General features: G+C 39.6%; 1 protein-coding gene across 1 annotated transcript; it reads right to left on the bottom strand.

The window, feature by feature from the left end:
* Positions 1-428: 428 nt before the first annotated feature.
* On the bottom strand, positions 429-17,317 carry LOC143166915 (protein-glutamine gamma-glutamyltransferase 6-like). Its single transcript, XM_076351773.1, has 13 exons — positions 17,279-17,317; positions 14,173-14,346; positions 13,102-13,341; positions 12,465-12,583; positions 11,143-11,271; positions 9,712-9,889; positions 8,693-8,828; positions 7,570-7,673; positions 6,182-6,424; positions 5,161-5,505; positions 4,011-4,168; positions 2,153-2,286; positions 429-914 (listed from the first exon to the last, which is right to left on the bottom strand). The coding sequence occupies exons 1-13, from the start codon at positions 17,283-17,285 to the stop codon at positions 761-763; spliced, it is 2,121 nt and encodes a 706-aa protein (XP_076207888.1). The 5' UTR covers positions 17,286-17,317; the 3' UTR covers positions 429-760.
* Positions 17,318-18,543: the final 1,226 nt, after the last annotated feature.

The following is an 18,543-nucleotide window of genomic DNA, read 5'->3' as shown; positions in this document are numbered from 1 at the left end:
TCTGCTTCATTCCTGTTTTCAGGAACAGCTATTCCAGCCTGTTATTATTTCAGATGCTCCAGTGTTTGCCACTCCTTAGTCAAGGACATGTTTCTTTTATCTGCTTTTGTACTGTTATGCCCAGTCCTTTCTTTGCCGAATATTTCATTATTTATAATTTATCACATGATTAAATCATTATCTGAATAGGGAAACTATGAATTAAAGAGTATTATTTATTTAATAGCTTCTCATTTTTCCAGTCATAAGAAGAGAGTTCTATTGTAACACTGCCATATCTTATTGCTGTATTTTCCTTCTAGTAATTAGATTAAATGATAAATTTAATTCTAGAATTGAATTATGTCAGCTACTTGGATAGTACTTTGGCTATTACTGAATAAAACTTATATTTAGTGAATATAATTAAATTATATTCAATGAAGCTTACGAAACCAGTGATTTTAAATGGTGTTCCTTGGAAATGTATCTGCTATCATTGCTACAGGCTCTAATGGTGAAAGCCAGCATACTTGATCCTCTCCTTCAAGTTAAATTATATAATTATTTCCACTAGTAATTCTATTCATGAAGGTCCATGAAACAGGTTAGAGAATGAAAACAGTATAGTGTGTAGTACCTTTTTATTAATTTCCGTTCATATTACATCACTTCACTTTGGCTGAGTAGTCTACATTTCTGTTCTCCCGGTCATAATAACGTATGAACACTGCACCAGTCTCATAAACAGAGACAAAACTGAACTGATGTACAGGTGATATCACTGAGCAGGAGCCACATCAAGCATCACAAATCCCTTAATGTCTGAAAAATGGATGCAAACCAAGTCCACCTGAAGCTGCCTGGTGCCACTCTTGTAGGGAATGATTTCAAATTGGACTGTTGAGCTCTCCATGGGAGCCATTCTTGCGACACTAAAAGAGAGAATACATTCCTAAGTTCAAGCAGCTGAAAAATTCTTGCTATGTATTCTTAAGAGTCCCCAGATCTAAGACAGCATGGAAAGGAAGAGTCAGAGTAAGTGGCTGCTGTGTTTGTATGCTCCTAGCACAGGACATAACCTTCCATGTTTGCAGCCCCCACACCACTATCCTTGAAGAACTAATCAAGCTGTAATGGATGTGGTGGAACAGTTGCAGTTCTCAACCTGTGATAGAGAATTAGGGGTTGTATCATGAGGTCAAAATGTACTGAGCGCCTGAGGAATGATCAGAAAGGTTATCTTTAGAAGAGCTCAAATCCAACTGTATGTATTACCCTCAACACTCACAACATTTATAGTACTCTAGATATGCTCATGCTGTATTTTGGTGTGGTAAATGTAATTACTTGTTGATTTTATGTCCATAGTTAGAAATTACTCTTGGCTGTCCAACACAAGGAGACTGATAGTAGCACCAGGAAATAGAAAGAGTGTGGGAAAAGGGCCTCTTTGCTCTAAGGAGGTACTGAAGCTGAGCGATACTGATTCTGGTAAGGCAAGTTAAGATTCGAGGTCAGGATCTAGACCTGAACTTTGTATTCGATATAAATAAAACCTTAGTGATTCACATCATTATCCATCTTTTGCTATCTTTTTTTGTTTTCCTCTCACAGTTTCTTGGTGCTAACTCCCCCAGCATAAATATTTTGGAGACTTTTAAAAATGTTTTTAAAATAAAAACCATGGAGGAGATGAGAGAACAATTTCTTATTGGTATGATATCAGTGGACACATTTTTAAGACATTTCATTACAGTGTATGTCCTGGCTCTTTAGTAATTTAATATCTGAAGGAAAAAAGTTATCATCGCTTTCTCTCTTACCCTTCAAGGATTGTTTGGTTTTCCTTTTGCAAACTACAAAAAGAAGAAAGATTTTTAAGTTTTTGCCCTTTATATAATTCAGTCACTAACAACAGCACTCTGAGTTACACGCTGTCATTAAAAGCAGGCCATATCTCTGCTCCCTGAGCATTCTGTAATTCAAAGCTTGGCAAAGGAGGTATAAAAAACTCCAACTAGTATATGGCGAGTGCTGACATGATGGTATTTTGTCCAAGGTTGGTGCAAACAAAAGTCATGAGGTTGACAGAATCTTTTTAAAAACCCCACTTTTATTCCAGATTTCCCACCAAAGTGAATGAGTTATTAACCAGATAGCATTTACGTACTTGATTCTGAGTTGCTCTTTGAGCAGGCCACTACCTTCTGCTCTCAGCACACAGTCTGTCACCACTTCAGACAGTGGGTTGGTAAATGTGACCTGCACATTAACAGCCTTGTATACCACTGTTGGACCAAGGACCTAGAGAGAGAAAACATTCTGCTCAGCCATGGCATTATTCTCACTTCTTCCTCATGGTTTTCTCTTTTCATTCCCATTGCAAACCACTTACCCTGTTAGGATCTCCTGGACAGGAACAAGCCAGGAATTAATACATGTACATATTTTTGGGCATCAGAGTTCAGGCTTGAATCAGCCATCCAGTGTGGCTGAGAAAGAACACACTACTGTAGAATCTACCATTTAGTCCCAGCTTTTTAACTAGGTCAGTGTATGGTGTTATGTGTAACACAGTGTATGATATTTATCACAGTGAGAACAGAATGAGAATACAAGTATTAACTTGGCATGTATGGCTAACTACTGTAGGCATCTTAAGTCAAATTAGCTTTAGTTAGGCTGAATGAAAGGTTTTGGATTAGAAAACATTGGAGGTGTGAGACAGAGGTGAATTGTGGCATCTCGGGCAAAAAAAATAGAATGCCAAGTAGCAAATAAACATTAATTACCTTATTTTGACTGAGATAAAGTGGAATTGGCATATTTGGTTATCTTTGTAGATAATGTAATATTAATCAACATAATGGAGAAGTCCAGCACCCCAATTGCATTTCTCTATTATTGACTGTATGTTTACACAGAAGTTTCAATCCACGGAAACATAAACCCTTCTTGAAATGTAGTCACTGAATTGAAGTAATTTAATTCAGGTGCCTGCCCTATATAAGCTGACTCTGTTATTTGCATGATACAGCACAGAAGGCTTTTTACAAAGTCTCACTATAACTTGGTATTCGGAAATCGCCAGACCTACAAAAATCCAAACTTTTTATTCCTGTGTGTAATCTTGCTTTTCCTGTTTGCTACTGACAGAGTGGTTTGGGATGGCTAATCTAGTCTGGAGGCTCTGAAAGACTCTGTGAATTATCATACTCCCTCTATGTTGTTTACAGTACAGTAGGCAGATAGCATTTCATCCCATGTCTGATACAGCATGTGAATGTGCTGAACTGTCCAAAACAAGTTAAGCTGGTTTATGTGGATGTGATGGGCCATGCAAACCCAGGACTGTCCCCAAGCAGACATAATGCGTGGTCTTTCCTGTAGACTAAGAATTGCTTTTTACCCATTGTACAACATTTGTCAGAAGTCAGTCTTAAGTGGGGAAAAAAAAGCCTCTGGTTCTAATTATTAATCATTTGGGAAGACATTACAGAAGGTGAAAAGTGCCACTTTTCCTAATAAGGTGAAAGAACTTCCTTGAGTATTAGTAATAACGAGCCTCACAGCCCCAGGCATTATCAGCTAGTCAGTGAAGATGTCTTTGGTAAAAGTCAGGCTTCCTAAATAAACTGGAAGAGAATGATCAGACTTCCCTGACAAAAGCGGAGGCCTAGATATGGACTAGATCTCTCTGTCTCTCTGTTTCTCTCTGTCTGTCTGTCTGTCTCTCGAGATAATCTTACCTTGTAACCCCCGTAACACTGAGAACTTTATCAGTGCCATGTCAACAAGCACTGGCAAGAATACCATAGCACAGCTATGCCTTGGAAAGGTTTGCTTTTTCTTAGTGTATTTCATTTCACTTGTGTCATGTGGCCTATTACTAGAGCAACAAGATCAAATCACCCTCAGGCATGATTCCACTTTCCGCACTCCTTCCCACGAGGAGAAGATGGAGTAAGGATTCTAGTTGCTTCTTCTCAACACGTCTCTCTAGGGACACAAAGGGGACTAGCTTTTACCTTGATGGTGAGAAAAGGATCCTGAAGTACAATATCCTTCTCCACTAGAAGCGAGGCTTCCTGTTTGGTGTCACACACAGCAGTCACTAGGATCTTCCTGTCATCCATCAGAGAGTTTTTGTACTGGGAATAGGAGATCTTGAATGAAATCTCTTTCACTGGAATGGAAATAGAACCAGAATTTCCCTCTCTTCTTTTTTCTGTGTCTAAGTACCAGCTATCTGTAATATATCTGTAATTTAAGGAACAAGGATGCTATCGCCCTGGGGCTGTCCATTTGTGGGTGTTGACAGCCAATAGACAGGAATGATGCTCATAGGTGACTTCTACTTACATTCACATCAAACACTAAATGATCAGGTACAGTTTGGTAGCTGGACAGTTCTGAGAATGGATATAAGTGGCAACCCCTGCTAGTGTTTTTTTCATGTATCTGAATCTGGGCATTTAATGCTCCTTCCTTGCAAAGAAGGCAGAAGTGAAATGATGGGTTGATTTAAATGCCCTTGCTGATGCAGCTGTTCAGCCTTTGCCTTAAAGAGGGTGCACAGTCAGAGTCTCTGTGCCAGTGAGGAAGGCAATGGATCTCAGTATATTGAGAAAAAATGTTCATCTACTGCTGGAACAGTGCAAAGAGTTATGTGTTGTGTATTAGCTTGAGAGGGTAGTTATATTCATCTGTGCTACACGTCTCATTTTTCAGCACTGTCCCTATAAAGGGCAAAGGCCACTATCTGCAGGTAGTGTAGCTCTTGCAGCAGTCTATAGTTACTGTCCTACTGCTGCAAAAGATGTAGGCTTACGTTTCCCCCTTTAATCTGTCTTTATAGTTTGCTTATGGGGAGCTGGTAGCCGAGTAGTCTCTGGTGTATGTCTCTTAGTTCTCTCTTAGAAAAAAAGGTCATAATGTAGAATTAATAGTGGCTGTGCTGGGTCAGACAAAAGGTCACCCAGCTCAGTATCCTTTATGTCAGTGCCCAAAAGCAAATGCTTAAGATAGGGCAAATATATATGTTTCTCTTCCCCTGAATAGCCTTAACCTCCAACTGTTTGCAGGTCATGCACTTCTTGAGCCATTCATTATTTCTATGTGATTTGGCCACAAACCAAAGCTATGTCTTGTCCTAACCTGTAATAAAATTAAAATTACCTTCTTCAGATCCAAGTTTAATAGACCTAGACAACTGCAAAATCTCTGCCTTTGGTTTTCTTGTGTAGAGAATGGCTGAAGCCCTCAGTTTAACCTTTATGGTCTTGAAATCTGAGATCAAGTTCCTGAGTGCCAAGGTAAGGAGGATATCCTGGCCAATTATCGGAGATGCATCAAGGATCAGCTTCCCTGAGATACTGGGTTTTTGTGCAGGCTGTGTCATATTTTGTCTCCATGCTGCTGAAGATCGTCTTCTAGGTCTTGTAATTTTGGTTGTTTTTCCAGTGCTTCTCACACGAAGCAGCTTCAGTGCTTTTTTATACACCTGCCTTTCTTTCAAGGATCCTGCTTTGAAAGATAGCATGGTCAGAGATCTCACGCATACTGGATATAGTGCAATGGAGCCATAATTGCTCTCAGTAAATAGAGTTTAGGAAAGCTGAGGAGGGCAAAGATACACAAGAGGAGAAAGTGAGGTCTAACCTAAATGCTAATTTTGACACAAAAGCAAATGAATATACATGGCCATGAAGGCTGGAAAGTAAAACCTGCCTGTCAGCTTTAGCTGGCTGTTCATGGGCACCTCTTAGAAGCTGTGAGCAGTAGAAAGATAACTCCTGGGAGAGCTCAGTTCTGCATAAGCTGGGGCAATTGGCATCTCCTCTGAAATTAAGAAGGGTGGAAAATCATTTTGCAGAAACTGTCCCCAAACAACTCTCCAGAATGGCTATTGCTGCATGTCATAACAGAAATATTCTCACCAGCTGATCAGAACAGCTGGGACAGAATGTTTTACAGAAGTAGCTTTGACTTTGTATTGAATACATTAGTATTTCATCAAGGGCCACAAAGGCCATATTGAATCACTATCAGCTGACAATGAGCCCTAAGACTTTGAAAATTCACAATTACTTTGCTCCAGAAGAAGTAAAGAAATTAAGTCAGTGCTCGATCCAACGAAGGCCTAAATTCTTTTAACTTCTGAACATCAGTGGCAAGACAACTGTAACAAAGAATTTACCTTCTGGATATTTGTAATTAGCAGTGACATCCACACGGGAGTTGGTGCCCACTGCTTTGGTGCTGATAAATTTTCCAATCTTCCTAGTATCAGAATAAATTCTCTCTTTTCTTTTGTTGCTATAGCAAATCCAAGTAACGTAGTCAGCATTCACTGCTGCAAACACAAATGAGCTGTCATAATCCAGGTTCACATCCCCTTCTTTAATGGCTCTGGTGGAGGCAGGACCACACTGATATATGCCTATATTAGAGACAGGGAGAAGTTAAGTGACTGCCTATTGTGAAAGAACACAAATCCTCATGCTGAGAGGGAGAGGTAGTCACTCCTACCCCTCTATATAGGGTAGAGTCATGGGGCATATTTTATTTTCTGTTGTAAGCTCTTTGGTTCAACCCTGTGACTATAAGCTCTAAAATCTTTACTTAGCATCTTACTAAAAGGGTTTTTAGTTTGTTTTGCTGCTAAATCTGCCCAATGCAAGCCAGCAAATGTGTCTAATGCCAGCAATGTGCCCTTGCAGCAAGGAAGGCCAACATCCAAGGCTGCATCAGGAAGACCATTGCCAGCAGGTCAAGGGACATGATCCTTTCCTTCTACGCAGCACTGGTGAGCACATCTGGAGTGCCGTGTCCAGTTCTGGGCTCCTTGTACAAGAAAGATATGGACATATGGGAGCAAATGCTGCAAAGGGCCAGAAAAATGATTAAGAGATGAGAACCGGAACTGTTCAACCTGGAGAAGGGAAGGCTCAGGGGGAATCTTACCAATGTGTATAAATATCTGATGGGAAGGTGTAAAGAGGACAGAATCAGATTCTCCTCGGTGATAGCCAGTGAAAGGACAAGTGGCAGCGGGCACAAATTGAAACACAGAAAATTCCATTTAAACATAAGAAAAAAACTTTTTCTATGAGGGTGGCCAAACTCTGCAACAGTTTTCCCAGAGAGTCTCCATCCTATGAAATATTCAAAATCCAACTGGGACACAGCCCTGAGAAACCTGTTCTAATTGACCCTGTGCTGAGCAGGGGGTTGGAGTAAACAAACTCTAAAGGTCCCTTCCAACCTTAGCTATTATTTGACATTTTATGAATCTGTGTAATGTTAGGAGCTAAGACAAGCTAGGGTGAGATAAGCGAACTTAAGATGTGCTGGCTTTTGTGGAGGCAGAGGATCAAAAAAAGTAAGAATTTGCATGCTGGTAGGCAATCCAGAGGCTGACAGAAAAGCAACCTACTGGAGTCTGATGTGGGTATTGCTTTTCTTGTGCACCTGAATTAATGCTACATCTACAGGGAGTAGATAGAAGAGAGTTGTCCTGAAATTTCAGCAGCAATCTTTAGGAGTAACAATATCTACAGCTTTTTATATTTACCACAGTGTTACCTTTGCTTCTTTCCTGGGGTGTTGCATCCAGAACCTGCCATCCATCATAAAAAGAGCCAAGATCTCTTCTAATGAACCAGCTTTCATTCCAGACATGGAAATTCCTGTAAGGGAGGTAGAATAGGGAATCCCTGATTCATACAATTTATTTTATATTGAAAGATTTGATACATTTCTGGTGCAATGCAAGAAATAACCCTAGTTGAGTGAATGAAAACTCCTCTGTGGAGAGACCAGCTGCTGATTCCTTTCTTGAGTACCGCTTTCCCCTTCTTTGCCAGCTTTTTGTGTTCAGATCTCTGAGAAATGTTGGGATGTTACAAAAAAAAATGTTAAAAGGAAAATAATTCATTGCAGAGTTAAGTATTCAGTTCTGGACATTCCATAAAAACATACTGTACAGCCAAAGGTCTCCTGCACACATTGCTATCTGTTGGTATTTTAATTCACAGTTGCTTTCTACTTAATGTCACCCTTGTCCCATTCAGTCGACATGGTATGGGGTGCTTGCTGACTGAAACACTGATGCATGCAGTACAACACACATGCACAGTGTGATAGTTTCTGTGCACTTGTTTGTCAAAAGCATAATTTTTAACAGCTTCTCTGAGGTGAAAGAAATAGCTTGTTCTTCCTAAGAGATGGGATGGAATTTTTCTCAGCTGCATTAAACATACTACCTTTACTTTAGTAACCTCTCAGTATTGTGCAAGGGATGTATAATGGTAATCATGAAAGACTGAGACAGCACAGGAGCTGGGTCTAAAACTTAGGGCTTCTGAGAGTGCTCTGCTCTAAGAATTGAGGGACAAGCTGATATCATTTTTGGGCAAGAGGTTAATCAAAATTTAAACTTTCATACAGTAGAGACAAAATTAGCAGTTAAATTTTCAAATTATATGTTGAATAGCAATGGTACAAATTATCTCCTCTGTTAATTCTTCAGAATGATGAAACTGACTACATACTGCATTTCTGAACACTCGCTCTGTTGATTCTTTGGTATGGGGTTTTAGATCACTGGGAGCATGAGGTTGGGGATGTTTTTCAGGAGCATGATTCTAGATCTTTTAATTAGAGGAGAATATAATGGAAGAAATTTTAAGAACAAAAATATATTTACCACACACTGTCTTCGGTCAAGTGCAGGGTCTTTCCGGAAATGTCAACGTACTTATCAATACTCAGATTTATATTCCTGTCATGAGCAGAGTTGAAGTTTGTAATAACACGAGTAGGTATTCCCAAGGATCTCAGAACTGCAATATAGAATACCGTAAAAGTGCTGTAAACCTATTTTACAGACATTTAGAAAGGATTTAGAAAGTTTTTCTTGGCAAAGCAGTCTAGTGTATATGTTTTCAGTGGGAAAACCTTCAGAAACTTCCCTCTCAGATATGATGCAAGTCACAGTCATTGTGCACAATTGCTTAGAAGACAGTTCCACTCACGACGTTCTTAGCTGCCATGTTCTTTTTAAGAAGAGTTAGATTCACCCATTTATTTTAATCTTTCATTCTTCATCCTGTTCTCTCTCCCATTTTCTCCCTGTTTGTTTCTCTGTTACCTGCTTCTTTTTCCTCTTCTTCTCTGAGACATACCTCTTGATTGCATTATTTTTCCTTTGTATTTTCCCCGAAGTGACTCGTCCCAGAGCAGCTCTGAATGGAAACTGCTAGGATGAAATGCTTTTCTCAGAGCAGCTCTGAATGGAAACTGCTAGGATGAAATGCTTTTCCCAACTTGTAGCTCCCTTTACGGGTCCTCAGAATTGTGATTTGGTTTTGTGTCACCAGTAGGTAAGTCACAACAGTAGAAAACTAGCATTGTGAGGAGACAGACTTAAAAAGCACTGGTTTTCTTTGAATCCTAGCTCTGAAACAGGAAACCTTGCTCTTTTCACCAGCCCAGCCTGGCAAACAGCTTTGCATTTTGTTTGATGACTCACAAAACTGGGGTGCAGTATTACAACCTACAGCTGTTTAAAATAGAAGAAAATAACCCTTCATGCATGGAGAGCATAGGTTCTTCACTCTCTTTGTCAAAGCTGAAACAGCTTCAACAATAACATCACAAAGTTAAAACTACAGAAATTCTAGTAAGCTTCCTTTCTAATAGCATTCCTCATCCCTTCATGTATACCTGTGCACATTACTCCTGCAAAGACCCAGCACTGGCCATACCGGACAGGTTTGTATCTCCCTCTGTACCACTTTCGAAGGATGGTCACGCTTCCACTCCACTGCAAGGGGTTGGTTCCTGAGTAGTACTTTCCATTCCACTTCCCCTCCACTACTCCTTTTTCATCATTGCTGTTAACCTGAAAGAGTCCTTCTCATGAGAGAATTAAAATATTTACAGAAGAAGGGAGAGAGGGAAATAGGCAGAAATGACCCTGTTTGCACCACTGTTCTCATTGGCTGAGTGGTGGGACATAGTATTTGAATCTTAGATAGAATTTTGTCTGCTCAAGTGCAACAATTGGATCAAACCCAGATCAGATTGTAGAGTCTGATGATTCAAAACTGCCTTGCATTTCAGTACAAATGTTCCCAAATGTACTGACTGCCAGCCTATTTAAATTTTCACTGTTTCATTGATTAATTTCGCCTCCTTGTATGTCATTATACTCTTACACTGTGTATTCAGTATTGGTTCACATTCTCAAGTGATTTATATGGAAGCCTCAAGAAGTACATATTTTCTCTGAATGTGCATTTATTGCAAATGTGCATATAGTACATATAGCTTGATCAACCTTGTTAGATGTGCTTGCATATATTTGTGCACATCCATTTTAGAGGCCCATTTAAGTGTCAGGTATGGTTGTACAGAAAACGTAAGTTCTTTTTTAATGATTTTTTTTTTTTCTTAAGTATTCATACTTTTAGTAATTTTGTACATCTAAGTAGAGTTATTTACTCCATGTTGAAGTTGAAATTGCCTAAAGTGAGTGCTGTCTAAAAGGGTGAAAAGGATCACAGCTATAAAGGAGGAATCTCAGGTAAGGAATGTGGTAAGGCATGTATTATTTATAAAATTGAAAACTTTTCAGTTGCCTAGTTGTGCGTTTATATGTTTGTAAGGATGGGGTGGTGTTGAGAAGATGTAACTATTTGTTGAAGGAAATGCATACAGGCCTCACTGAATGAATCCCCCTTAAGTGAAGAATACTAAATACACACATTAAATGCAGCCATACCAACACTGGTTTTCCAAAATATTTCATGCCTCCCTTGGTGTTTGAAAAACTTAGCAAATTATTTCAGAATGGACACAGGCTTTCCAAATTAGTGAAGAGATCTAATGGACTGAAAATCTGTTAGGAAAATACATCTGAGATTCAAAAGTTCTTGGAAACATTCCTTCAGTTATGAGCAAACTTTTGGGAAGAAGGTAAATTAAACTTCTGGGGTATTTTTCCTTGGGAATAAATCTCCATTTTACCTCTTCTGTAGCTATTTTTTGCAGAAAAGTTAGCTACTCCTATAAAACATTGAGGCATTCACAATGAAGTATTGGGGGTTTTGTTAGTAGGTGCATTGTACAGCTGTAACTAATTGATCACTTTACCATAGCACTGATAACCCTGCTCACATAGATAGGATTGTTTCGATTGGATACATCAACAGCTGGATCTTGGCGGTGGTTCAGGCTTCGATCCAGTACAGCCAGAGAGATATTAAGGATATCCTCTTCAAACTGAAATCAAAACAAGCAATATATTAAAGACTAATTTAATAAATAAACCCAAGGGTAAACTCCCCACCTATTTTCCTTCTCCTAGCACAACAGGATGATGTTGGTAATACAGGCATTTTCTGTACTGTACTGTTAAAGAAAATAGGGCCAAGAAGGAAGCATAAGCACTAGGCTGCTGACTCTCCATAGTATTTTAAAGACAGCATGTTTATGAGCATGTTTTGGGGCCATAGCTACTAGCATTCACGAAGACATTACGTGGCCTGGTGGAACGGACAAGACCACTCCAGGTCTGGCTCAGCAGGCTTCGCACCCTCCCACATCCTGTCATGCCCCTACAGGTACCCTTCTGTTACGAAAGCTTCATTCTGATGGGCTGCCTTCACCTTATATCAGATGATCTGAACTGAAAGAAACCCACAAAAATAATTATTGTGAATTAGGGTCACAGAGACACTGTGTTGGGCCCAGACAATGCCAAAGTGCTATGCTGTATGGATATGGTCAGGCAAGGATGCCATTTGACCTCTGAGACAGAAAGCAGATCTGGCCTTGTTTCATTTATTAGTGTAAAAGTAGCCACAGTGATCAGGAGGATCAATAGAACTGCTGTCTGTGCAACTGCTGGTGCAGTTGTAAGGCATGAAGTGGTCCAGAATGGTTTTGACTGATCCAACAAGTTGCAGGATAGCTATGTGACTACAGATGGGCTATAGTTATGACTGTATTTGTAGCAGTTATGCTTAGAAGGCCAAACTGATTTTCAAAAATTCCAACTTGAGTTGTTTCAGTTGAGTAGATTTGGGATATCCTTTTAGTGCCCCATTACTGAACCAACTGTGTAAATATTTAGATGTACTAGCCTCACAATACCTAGAGGTTAATACTGGAATGGCTTCCTTTGCCCTTTACAAGGGTCAAGAAACAAGTTAATTTCACCAGTTTGTGTAATAGGCAAAAACCAACTTAAATTGTGCTTTGTTTCTTTTATTTCTGTATTAGCACATGCCAGACAGGGGAAATGATCCTGATGCTGCTGTATTTATTGATGTGAGACATATATCTGCAAGAAAATCATAAGCGAGAGAGGAATACTGAACTCTTACACTATGAGATAATGATTCTCTCTCCTCAAGAGCCTATTTACCCACTGTTCTTATTTTCAAAGTTCTGGAATAGGTGATGCTGTTTACCTGTCCATAGTTCCAAGCTTCTTGTTGAATATATTTTTCCAGTCCCTGAAATATGATTCCGCTATCATTCAGGACATACTCCTGTCGCTCCTTTTCATTAGCCATATAGACATCATCATCTACAAGCAGAATGAGACATGCTGGCTGAAAGGAAAGTTGTTTTGCTGTAACTGAAAATCTCACTTCAAGGGGAGTTCTAGGGAACAGGTCAGGCTGCCTGTGCATTCGGGCTTAGGACTCTCTGCTATACCTTTGTAATCATTTAGGGAGATAATATAATAAGCATGAAGTTCCTTTAAGGGGAACTGACTATGCTCCTGTCCCTTCACTAATCTCAGCATGTGTCTTACTGGTAGATATTGCTTGGTTTACAACTAAACACAAGCATCAGAGGGAAAAAATTATAGAATAAATATTTGGAATATTTCCTGCCTCTGATTTCTTATTCTACAAGCAAGAGGCTGGATCTTTGATGCATTGCAGCACTGAAGAAGGGGCAAAAACTTGATACTTGATGTTGAGCAAAAAAAAAAATCTTTCTGTAGCTGTGACTGTCAGGTACGTGCTTTACTGTGACACCCAGCTTTCCTGACTGAGACAATGAGTTATTTGAAGGACATGATACATCAAAACATACTTGGACACCAAGGATTGAAGAGTAGCACAAACTGGCCCAGGAGTATTGAAGAGACCTTGTTCCCAGAAACAATCTGGAGTTTGAGTTTGTATCGTCCAATGACAGCATTGGCTGGGCTGAATATTGTGAAGTTCATGCAGCCAGGCTCACTGGGCTCTTGGGTTGCATTCCAGCCACTGGCACCCTCCTCAGAAAGGTTAAATATGGCCTTGGTCTGCTGTGATTCTGCTGGAGATGGTCCTGCCAGAGGGAACAGGGACAGCAATTCTGAATGACAGTTGTGGGTGACAAAACTTGGGGTCAGTGATGATCTCAATTCCATATTTTTTTTTAATGACTACATTGAAAGATTGTGGCTTATCAGATAAAATGCTTACTCAATGTAAACTAGCTGCGCTCCAATCCATAGAATCGTACTATGCAGCCCTCTATGTTACGTGCACGACCCAGTAAAGGTGAGTACGCCCATAATCATTCTAGACAAGTGAGGAGGCAAGCCTGCTGTCCTGAAAACCTGGCAGTTCAAAAATATGTAGGCAGGATGGGCCACACATTTTAATACACATTTCATTGAGAGTTAGCAGCTGCCTTGAGAATTTTTTGGAGAAGCCTTTTGAGAAGATACAGATAGGAGTCTTATGAATGGGGTCATGTGTAGACTGTTAACATTAAGTTAATCAAGGGGAGTTTAAACAGGTGAAGTAGAAAGTCAGGAAAGGACACAAATGGGGGATGATGGTCTGTGAGAGGTAGAGTCGCAAAATGTTCAGGGACCACAGAATGAAGACAACTTGCAGTATTACAGGTAGGTCCTTAGGAGCAGAGACATAGGCTTGTTTTTAGAATGAGGATAGCCCATACCTTTCTATTAATTATTACTTTAACTGTCTATTGCCTTAAGGTACAGATTGAACTTTAAAATGGGAGCTCCTAAGCCTAAAAGGACAATGAATCCTGAATGATACAGGACAAAGCTTAATGATTCAGGAATGGACCACATAGAGTTGTAAGGCACTAGTGTTTTGGAGCTGGAGTGACTTGGATATGAGCTGAGTGCCACGGGGAAATTACCTGTGCTTGCAATAAAGGTGAAGTTGTCCCCAGACTGCACCGTTGTTTGGAGGTTCAGAGTGATGTTGAAGGCCTGTCCTCTCCTGAAGATTGCTTCTGTGCTGCTGTAATCAGAGGTGTGGTGTGCAGCTTTATTTAGTTTGGATTGCCAATTGACATTTGCTATTTTCAGGGCTAGAAAGACACAAGGCAAATTAATTAAAAACATTGCTCCTTCAAACTTGTACATCTTTTCAGCTTGTCTAATGTAATAATTTTATTATATTTATATATAGCTGGAGTTATATGCTCTAGAAAAACAGAAAAATCGACTGTCATTATTAAAAATTGCAAAATAAACAACAACTTAGAGGAACAGCTAAAATATCTTTTCTGCAGGCATCTTTCAGAGACAGAAAAAAACACCCATTCAGAGAATTCATCTTTGATTTAAAAAAAAAAATCAAAACCCTATTGTATTTAGGCAAGACTTTGTTAAAGTTTGAGGAGACTGTTCTATTCCACCATGTTCCTGCTCTTTTTCTGTGGGGATCTCTAGTTCCCAGAATGCTTTACAGATGTACAGAAAGAAGTATTAAAACTCTCATGAGCAAGTGCATGCCTGATCCTGGAAACACGGTATGACAGATGATGAATAAAAGGCTAGTATCTTCATTATCGAACTTGCACATTATATTCTCATGTATCTTGTATCTCAGTTAATTTACAGTCTTGTTGCTTGAAGCTGGGTGTTATTTCACACTCTGTTGGAAAAAGATAACCAGTGGAGGACAGATGGTAGGATTAGGAGTGGCGTATCTTGAGGCAGTGCTATGGATTGCTGTATTGTATCATGATAGGTTGCCCAACATTGAAAATGGGACACTGAAGCACAGATTACAAAAGCTTTCAACCTTTCTTGTTCCTCAATCAATTAAAAAACCAACAACAAAAAACCAACAAACAAAAACAAAGCAGAAAAAATACAGATCCCTCTATGAACACGTGTTTGAGAAGTGCCCTTCCCCAATATGATATTCCAGAGCAATTTCACTTGAAGGAAATTTCCTGCCACGACTAGAGCATGTTAACCCTTTGCAGGCTAATGGTGCTGTAAGCAACACTTCCATCATTTCACTGAACTAAGATACAGGACTTGGTTTAGCACCACCTTGCATCACTTGGAATGAGGTTCTTTCTGAGGGAATCCATAGGGTTCTACTATAGAAATAGAGAGGGTGGGATTTGAGTTTTCTGCTGTGTTTGCAGCACAGAATTATATTCTGTGAAGTCTTGATGTAGTAGTAATTATACTCATTTTTCAGCTTTTTGGAAGAAACATGAATGTGCACATGCAGTTCTGAGGCTGCAGTAAGGGCCTGGAGCAAGTTGCTTTCTTGTAGTTTGTGTGCATAAACATGTTTGAGTATTTTCAGTTAAGTGAAGGGTCTTGTTTCAGATAGGTCACCTGGAGAAAAAAAATTCCATTGATAGGAGTGTGATGTTTGAGTCATGTGATGTAAATGTCTAGAAAGTTTCATGCATCATCAATCATCACTTTATTTTCCTGACTTAAATATGTTTAATTGAAAAGGACCTACAGAAAACAGCATTCCTAACGTCAAGTCCTCTAATTTAAGAGTGAATTAGAACATGTTTCTGAAGGGCACTTGGGCTCAGAGTTTGAAAAGAAGTTAGCCTTGCAACACTTTACCCATGTATATCCTACCACTGTGTATCCTGAACTGTGCAAGTTAAATGTCCAGGCTCTTGGGGGCGGGGAGCGTGCGCGTCATTAGTTGTACAGTGATGCAGATAACTAAGAGCATTTTGCATGTCTGCAAATAAAAATGTAGGACATACAGGTTTTAATAGCAACCAAGCCATGGGTTTGATACTAGTGGGACTCTGACGTTTAAGGACCTAAACAGTGCTGCTAAGACTTTCAGAGTGGAATGTCACAGGCAAAGGCAAGATGTACAACAGAGTAAGAGGGGACACCTGGAGCAGTAGGAAAGATAAAGAAGGCAGTGGCTAGCATTGGTTAGCTCTAAGAATTTACTGCATTAATAGTTTGGTTTGCCTTGCTAAGTCCACAGTTACACAGGAGTTTCTAGTGAATATGTGCAGGAGATCAGCAAAAAATGGTTTCTATGTGGGGCAAGAGCACAATAAAACCTGATACCAGTCTTTTGTCCGTGTGTACTTCAAATTTCTCCTTGTTTTGATCTTCACCGTTTCAATTTAAATCTTATAATTTCTTGTTCTGCTTTCAGTATCTCTCTGTTGGAAAAACATTTTCAATAATCCTGTCAATGTACAATTGGACAAACTTCTAAAAATTTGTTTGGTAAGTGTTTATCTTCTAATGGATAGACATTGGGAGCATACTCATAAGCAAAAGCCTGCAGAATCGGTGATCACTGCTGAAAATGCTGATCATTATGCACGCAGGGTTCTTGTTGCCTCTGACAGAAAGCTGAAGCTATAACAGAAAAAAATCCTTAGGCTAAATTGGAGATAGACTCTGTGTGTGTGTGTGTGTGTGTGTGTGTGTGTTGTATTATATGACACATCTTTCTAACTATCTTTCTAGTCAGCATGAGAGTGAGAGCAAGTGCAATATAATACATAGATACTGGGATTGCACTTTGACAAAGTAGCACAGAGGCTAATATAGCCACTCTGTAGGGAGGTGAACATGGGAGTCCAGAGGCCATCAAGTGACCTGTCTGAGGCCAGACATCAGTTCGATATCAGAGAGGGATTAGAGCCTGGGACTTCTATGTGGCAGTTTGATGCCCAAATCACTAGCCAACAGTTTTGATTAGGTGGCTGCAAAAGCACTGTATAGAGTAGTTAATGTATATGATAGAAAAAGATTTTCTTACTCTATTTTTCTGTGTTACAGGAAAAAAGAATATGTTCAAGACCCATGATATTAAAAAAAAAAAAAAAAAAAAAGAAAATCAGTTCTAGTAGAATAACCCATAAATGCATTTAACCTAAAAAGGGCTAAATTGCCAAGAGAACAACTAGATGGTAATTTATCCTGTTTCCTCAGCAAATGCCACTTACCTGTATTGGAAGAGCAATGTCTGGAGCAATCAGGCTGTTTTTAACTTACCTGCCATAAGGTTTCTTTCTTCTTTTCCACAGTTGTGCGTAGTTCAGGTTACGGATACAAAAGTGTGCAAGAACATTCGGGATCCTCTTCCACCAGCATGAGTAACAAAAGGCTTAGGACTCTTAACTTCACTACATAAGCTAGAGTTTATACAACCTGGGTGTGACCTGTGGTTGCTAGTTACTGTTTTTGTAGTAATGTCCTACGTGAGCATCTACTTATGACTGCTTTAATTGCACAATCTTGAATCTAATTATGCTTATTTAAAACTGGTGAATGGTTGAGGAAAGATGATAAACAGTACCCTGGTGTCTTAACCACTAAGAAAGGAAAACATCCCAAATTGGATCTAATGAAGGAAATACAGCCTTAAGCAGACAGAAGAAACTTAATTTTGGATGGTTTGGTTTGTGTCAGTTTAGGTTTTTGGAGACTGTATGCACAGAGGGCAGGTATAGACAAATATATGTATCATACAACATGGATGTATAGGACATGGAGTGATCTAATAAGATTTGTAATATCTTAGTGTTACTGTCACTCAGTAGCATCACGACTTTGCATAGCATAAACCACTTTTTTTTTTTTTAAGGCAGGTACTGCCTGAAGATCTTTCACATAACTGCATATAATTCATTCCTTCTTGGAAGCATACAGAGTTATGACGTTCTCATTATCTGTTCCTGACATGGTTACCTATAATATGCATTTCTTATATAAGAAGCAATACATCCCACTGAGAGGGCATTGTTATGCAGTCACCTGTGTGTCACGGACTTCTGTTAGGTAAAGAGAAGTGTTTAATGGCTGCCTCTGCTTTTAATAATTTTTCTTTATAGTTTGGCATTCATAATACATGTGCATAGTTTCTCTGTAGCTATTTGGTGTGGCATCTTGACTTGGGCCCTGGAGGAAGCTACAGAGCTGTTCTTCTGGTGTGAGCCCTGCCCACTCTAATTACAGACACTCTCTTCTCCACTCCTGAAGCTCCCTCATGCTCTCTCCTCCCTCATCCTACGTCACAACTTATCCAGAAACACGCCCTGCCAATTTGTCCCGAGCGGAGGTTGCACGCTGTTCTGAACTTTCAATGGACTCTGACTGAGGAGTAAGGAGTGTAAGGGGAGAAGGGGGTGTTCCCTTGTTTTCCTCACCTCTATACTTCTACATTGTGTCTTTTTTTTGTCTGTTGCTGTTTTCTGTTTTGTTTCCACATTCGTATCAAGATTGCTGACAACCAAAAAGGAAAATTAATTACCTGCAGC

The sequence above is a fragment of the Aptenodytes patagonicus genome, chromosome 14, assembly GCF_965638725.1.
Source record: "Aptenodytes patagonicus chromosome 14, bAptPat1.pri.cur, whole genome shotgun sequence".
NCBI lineage: Eukaryota > Metazoa > Chordata > Aves > Sphenisciformes > Spheniscidae > Aptenodytes > Aptenodytes patagonicus.
The sequence above is the reverse complement of the archived record's forward strand: the minus strand, read 5'-3'. Positions and strand labels throughout refer to the sequence as shown.